At 45.9% G+C, this 7,151-nt stretch overlaps 1 protein-coding gene across 2 annotated transcripts in view; it reads right to left on the bottom strand.

The window, feature by feature from the left end:
- abcc2 (ATP binding cassette subfamily C member 2) overlaps nucleotides 1-6,771 on the bottom strand; it is a 45,689-nt gene extending 38,918 nt beyond the window's left edge. For both annotated transcript variants that reach the window (XM_080524314.1, XM_080524315.1), the window contains exon 1: nucleotides 6,438-6,771. In XM_080524314.1, the coding sequence (XP_080380440.1) occupies nucleotides 6,438-6,482 (45 nt within the window). In that variant the 5' untranslated portion in view covers nucleotides 6,483-6,771. The remainder of the gene's footprint in view (nucleotides 1-6,437) is intronic.
- Between the last annotated feature and the right edge of the window lie 380 nt (nucleotides 6,772-7,151).

Here is a 7,151-nt window from a genome sequence, read left to right as displayed (position 1 = left end):
TCTGTCTGTCTGTCTATCTATCTATCTATCCTATCTATCTACCTATCTATCTCTGTCTATCTATCTATCTGACAGTTCCTAGAGTGAGCACCAAACGTGGAGAGGCAACATTCGCTCACTATGCGGCAACCAATTGGAACAAGCTGCCACAAAACATTAGGTCAGCCTCATCTGTATCAATTTTTTTTTAAACAAGCTGAAGACTTATGTTCTGTTCGGCTTTTAATTGAATGTCATTTTAAATACTGACGGTTTAGGATAGGTTTTTTAACTGACTGATTTGTTTTTATTTATTGATTTTAAACTTGAATCTTTTAAAACTAACTAAACTATTTTTATTTGTTATTTTATTGCACTTTTTATGTTTTATGTAAATCACTATGAGTTTGCATTCGCTTGTATGTGTCACGGGGTGACAAAGAAAATAACCTGTCATTGTTTTATGTGCTGTCTCTTTTGCCACCCTGGGTTAGTGCACACACAACCTTTTTTAATTTGTATTCTGTTTCCCTCCTGGTGGTAGAAGCACACCATGTCTGTTCCTACTCCTCTCCTATACACACATGGTGCTGGTTAGGAGTGATTGGGGACTGGGAGTGGCACTGGGGACTGGGAGTGGCACTGTTCCCCTTTACTCTCTATTTAATTTAAGGCACCAGCAAACAGTAGGAGGGGAGAGTGGTTTGGGAACAAGGGTTACGACGAGAGAGCGACAACAAGACAGAGAGCGACAACAAGACAGAGAGCGACAACAAGACAGAGAGCGACAACGAGACAGAGAGCGACAACGAGACAGAGAGCGACAACGAGACAGAGAGCGACAACGAGACGACCACCAGACGAAAACCTGCCGAGTACCAGAGGGACCCGCGACGTTAGAACGAGAGAACGCCTGATTGGGGATACGGGAGGGTGTGAAGCAAAACACCCTTCCCAGAGCTAAGTACCCCTTCTCTATACTCTCGTTCACGCATATCTCGGTGGGTTCCCGTGGCCAGTGACACGCTGTGACGTGAGGTGTTTGTCTCTCCTACAGCTGAATACGCACCAGGCGCCGAGCGGTGGTCCCGACAGAGGGACGACTGGCCACCAACGGAGCTGTCCGTGTCTGAGCACTGTGGGTTGTGATTACCAGAGGCCTGTTGGGAAACTTGGGAGGGTGCAGCCAGCGCCCTTCCCAAAGTTAAGTGAATTTTATCAATAGCTGTCGCCAGAACGAGCGTTCCGACCCTTGGCTTGCCTCGAACGTATATAGTGGTCTAGGGTTAGCCCCTCCAGTATTTTCCTTGTGAATCGTATTTTGTTTTCATTTGTTTGGTTGAATGTAGTGTTACGACGAGCTAGTGGCAAGCTCTTTTTCTGCATTCGATTATTATTTCTGTCTTATCGGCAGTCGTGTATTTTGTTTGTTTACTTTGGAGGTTGAGAGCATAGAGTCTAGCATCGAACCAGTTGATGGACTGTGGGCTGTGCGGTTGCCTGTCGCTCGTGCAACCTGCTGAGCCACTCTTTCCTGTCCCCCAGCTGAGTGATTGGAGCCATGCTGGGTCGTGAGGACGCGCCGGACCTCCCCATAGGTGACGGGGTACAGTCTGGAGTCAACCCTGGGCGGAGCCACAGTCAAGAGTTATCGGACTATCCTATCTCATCGGACATTGCTGTTTTTAAAGAGTCTTTTTTTCCAAACTTTTAGTATTTATTCTAATAAAGTTTCCATTTATACTGTTCCTGTCTCTGGGTATTGTCTGGGTGATTTTGGCTGGCTCCTCCACAGTATCCGCTTAGAAGGCAGGGGTAGTGGTTGGGCTTAGGGTCGCCTCCGCCCCGTTACATATGAATATGTGCTTTATGATTGCCTAGTCTAGTCACTCACCGCCCTACCCGTACCCTCCGATCCTCATCCACTGTTCCCCTCACTGTCCCACCCTCAAAACTCAAAGGCTTCAGAGACCGTGCTTTTTCACACGCTGCACCCCGCCTCTGGAACTCTCTCCCTCAACCACTCAGAGACTCACCATCACTCTCCATTTTTAAATCCCACCTCAAAACCGACCTGTTCTCCCATGCATACAACCTCCCCTACCCCTAAGCATCTCCCCTAACCCTACCACCCCCCCCCTCCCCCCCTGGACATGCACACAACCTCCCCTACCCCTAACCATCTCCCCTAACCCTACCACCACCCCCTCCCCCCCTGGACATGCATACAACCTCCCCTACCCCTAACCATCTCCCCTAACCCTACCACCACCCCCTCCCCCCCTGGACATGCATACAACCTCCCCTACCCCTAACCATCTCCCCTAACCCTGCCCCCCACCTCCCCCCCTGGACATGCATACAACCTCCCCTACCCCTAACCATCTCCCCTAACCCTACCACCCCCCCCTCCCCCCCTGGACATGCATACAACCTCCCCTACCCCTACCCATCTCCCATCTCCCCTAACCCTGCCACCCCCATCCCCCCCCGGACATGCATACAACCTCCCCTACCCCTACCCATCTCCCCTAACCCTGCCACCCCCCTCCCCCCTGGACATTGCTGTGTTAATTGTTCCCGGTGCCTGTTCGTTAACTCTGTGTTCTATGTGCTCATGTTATCTGTTGCTTGTTGTTTCTGTGTTTTCTGTTTTTCCCATATTGTCAGCGTCTTTGAGCGCCGGAAAAGCGCCATTTACAGTGGGGCAAAAAAGTATTTAGTCAGCCACCAATTGTGCAGGTTCTCCCACTTAAAAAGATGAGAGAGGGCTGTAATTTTCATCATAGGGACACTTCAACTATGAGAGACAGAATGGGAGGAAATCACATTGTAGGATTTTTTATGAATTAATTGGTAATTCCTCTTGGTCACCTACAAACAAGCAAGATTTCTGGCTCTCACAGACTTGTAACTTCTTCTTTAAGAGGCTCCTTTGTCCTCCACTCGTTACCTGTATTAATGGCACCTGTTTGAACTCGTTATCAGTATAAAAGACACCTGTCCACAACCTCAAACAGTCACACTCCAAACTCCACTATGGCCAAGACCAAAGAGCTGTCAAAGGACACCAGAAACAAAATTGTAGACCTGAACCAGGCTGGGAAGACTGAATCTGCAATAGGTAAGCAGCTTGGTGTGAAGAAATCAACTGTGGGAGCAATTATTAGAAAATGGAAGACATACAAGACCACTGATAATCTCCCTCGATCTGGGGCTCCATGCAAGATCTCACCCCGTGGAGTCAAAATGATCACAAAAACGGTGAGCAAAAATCCCAGAACCACACGGGGGGACCTAGTGAATGACCTGCAGAGAGCTGGGACCAAAGTAACAAAGGCTACCATCAGTAACACACTACGCCGCCAGGGACTCAAATCCTGCAGTGCCAGACGTGTCCCCCTGCTTAAGCCAGTACATGTCCAGGCCCGTCTGAAGTTTGCTAGAGAGCATTTGGATGATCCAGAAGAGGATTGGGAGAATGTCATATGGTCAGATGAAACCAAAGTAGAACTTTTTGGTAAAAACTCAACTCATCGTGTTTGGAGGAGAAATAATGCTGAGTTGCATCCAAAGAACACCATACCTACTGTGAAGCATGGGGGTGGAAACATCATGCTTTGGGGCTGTTTTTCTGCAAAGGGACCAGGACGACTGATCCGTGTAAAGGAAAGAATGAATGGGGCCATGTATCGTGAGATTTTAAGTGAAAACCTCCTTCCATCAGCAAGGGCATTGAAGATGAAACGTGGCTGGGTCTTTCAGCATGACAATGATCCCAAACACACCGCCCGGGCAACGAAGGAGTGGCTTCGTAAGAAGCATTTCAAGGTCCTGGAGTGGCCTAGCCAGTCTCCAGATCTCAACCCCATAGAAACTTTTTGGAGGGAGTTGAAAGTCTGTGTTGCCCAGCGACAGCCCCAAAACATCACTGCTCTAGAGGAGATCTGCATGGAGGAATGGGCCAAAATACCAGCAACAACAGTGTGTGAAAACCTTGTGAAGACTTACAGAAAACGTTTGACCTCTGTCATTGCCAACAAAGGGTATATAACAAAGTATTGAGATGAACTTTTGTTATTGACCAAATACTTATTTTCCACCATAATTTGCAAATAAATTCTTTAAAAATCAGACAATGTGATTTTCTGGATTTTTTTTCTCATTTTGTCTCTCATCGTTGAAGTGTACCTATGATGAAAATTACAGGCCTCTCTCATCTTTTTAAGTGGGAGAACATGCACAATTGGTGGCTGACTAAATACTTTTTTGCCCCACTGTAAATACAATGAATTATTATTATTATTATTATTATTATTAGTCTCTGTTTGGACTCTATTGGCTGTTTCTCATAAGGCGGTTGGACATTTTCTCTGTTCACCAGAAAGAAGATTGCTATACTCTTGACTCTAGCGGAAGCTTTGTTCAAGGTTAGAATTTACATGATTACAAGTACAACGATTGTTAGTCCATGCATTGCTTTTATACAACAGTTACACAAGGACTAGAGATTATGTGTGCTGTGGCGTTGGGTGTATCTCTGGAGGAGTGACATTTATGGAGCTTGGGTTGGTCTATTCAGATAAGATGACTGAACCAGAGGCCAACCGATAAACAAGGAGTCTAAGGTAGCATTGTATCATACAGTACAGAAGATGAACCAGAAGTCTAAGGTAGCATTGCATCACACAGCACAGAGGTTGGCAGGTATTGACTTCAACATAACATTGTAAAAATAATTGTGTAATAAAACATGTAAAAAGGTACCGACAATAATAACCTATGATAACCTACTCTTGTTTGTTTTTCTTTGGACTCGTTAAACAAGTACCACGAGACAGGACACACATATCTGAAACACTTGACACCATATCTCCCTTGTTACCTCACAATGCTCTTGCAAATATATAATTCATATATATATATATACAAATTATAATTAGTTTTATATAAATGCTTTTTAAACTAATCTTTTTTAGTGATGACTGTCTTTTTTGTTCATCTTTCTTCGACCACCTGTGATGCATGACCAAAGTGCTGAGTCAAGCCACCCCATGACGTCACCCTGCCCCTACCTTACTCTAACCCTGCCAACGACGACACCAGACAATACTCACAAGGACAATATCATAATGTGAAATAACAAATGCATACTAGCATACATAGCTCTATCTATAGTACGACAGCACTGTACAATGAAAACTTAAAAAGCCATGACACTTTACAGTACATGACGTCACATTCATGTTATCCTTTACTTCTAAAACTGTAACAAATAAAATATACAGTAACACAGAGACTGTGTTAACCTCATCTTATCCACCTCATTTGTCTGGTTTTCTGCTCGAAATGACATGCCCACAGTGAATATAGAATATCTCCACAATCACAAGGGCCTTCATAATGATATTGTTATCAAATGAAAGCTAACACCTGTGGGGTGGCTGTAGAAGTGTCAGAATCAAAATCTATGTTACTGTGTCAGAGCAAATAGAGCTAGAACATTATAAAACATCTCAAATTCAGTCTCCGCCTAAAAAAACAACAGCTTTTACAGTGAATATCACCTTGGAAACCTGATAACCAAGCCCAAATCATCTAGGAATCAGTACTCCAGGGTCTTATTAGTACTTGTGCCAAAGTCGATGCTAGTAATGTGAGCAAATGCAACTTTGTACCTGTTTTAGTACAGGTATGTTTAGGCGGACACCTATATGTTTAGGCCATTTGGAGATATGTTGGCACCATCTTTGACCTTTGACCTTTCTCATGTATCAGATTTCTTTTTTTTCTTTTTTTTGGGGGGGGGGGATTTTTTTGGGGTTGGCCGACCAATGGTATGGAAATTCGGCGTTGAAACCGGACATGACACATTCTCAGTTGGAGAAAACTGGATGTGACTTAGGCCGTGTTTACCGTCTCTGGAAATTTTTTTGGGAATCGTATAGCATGCAAAGTTGTGAAAAAAATTTGATATCTTTGAAGAGAATTGATCGAGGTAAACTCTTTATATCACTTCGGATGCCCATGGGGGTCCGTTGGCTCCTATGAGGTTAATTGTTCCCTGTGCCTGTTTGTTAACTCTGTGTTCTATGTGCTCATGTTATCTGTTGTTAACTCTGTGTTCTATGTGCTCATGTTATCTGTTGCTTGTTGTTTCTGTGTCTTCTGTTTTTCCCATATTGTCAGCGTCTTTGAGCCTCAGAAAAAAGCACTTTATAAATACAATGAATTATTATTATTATTATTATTAATATTATTATCCTGCAACCCAGCGAACAAGACAGAAAAGCTGCGTCGAGCAACTCACAGCACGACGACCTAGTACAGAAGTCTCGACCCCGCTACCAGGGAGCCTAGACAGCTGACGCAGACCCCTAGAGAGGGAGAGAGAGAGGGGGGGGGTCCATGATGATACCACCACCCCCCCCGCCCAGGCCGAGGTCAGCCCCACTCACCCAGAACGTGGAGCCACAGAACTCGTCCAGAGCCGCCACAGACATGGCCGCCGAGGATCACGCTCTAGTCCCGTCTCTCCGGACCCTCTCTCTCCGCTTCCTCAACTAACAGAACCAACACACACACACTCACACTCACACACACGCTCACACACACTAACACTCACTAACACTCACTCACACACTCACACACACGCCCCGGAGACCTAACAATCGCAGGTCCCACTCTCTCCGCTTCGTCGCTTAACAGAACCAAGCAGCACACACACTCTCACACACACTCACACACACACGCTAACACACACAGACGCCCCGGGGAGATCCAACAATCGCAGGACGTGACTCTGCAGGACTTTGAGCCGCGCAGAGGAGAGAGCTCTCTTTAATAGAGAACAGAGATCAAAGATTCTACACACACACACACTCTCACACACACACTCACACCGCTGTCGTATTGGTGGTCTGTGTGGGGCAGAGTTAATGCTTAACTCCTGTCAGAAGCAGGGTTCCTCCCCTTCACACACACAGACACACAGACACACAGACACGTTCCTCCCCTTCGTAGACAGCAGGATGCTGCTGTAAAGTCGTTAGCTACGCCTCACATCTGACCTCACACACGCCTCACAAGCACGTTAACAAGCAGCTCCCCCCCTCCCCCCCTCAGCACCAGCCTTGATTCTTGCCCCTGCGGGAACTGCAAACAAACCCAGA

This window comes from Nansenia antarctica (assembly GCF_963989245.1).
Source record: "Nansenia antarctica genome assembly, chromosome: 2".
Taxonomy (NCBI): Eukaryota; Metazoa; Chordata; class Actinopteri; order Argentiniformes; family Microstomatidae; genus Nansenia; species Nansenia antarctica.
The sequence above is the reverse complement of the archived record's forward strand: the minus strand, read 5'-3'. Positions and strand labels throughout refer to the sequence as shown.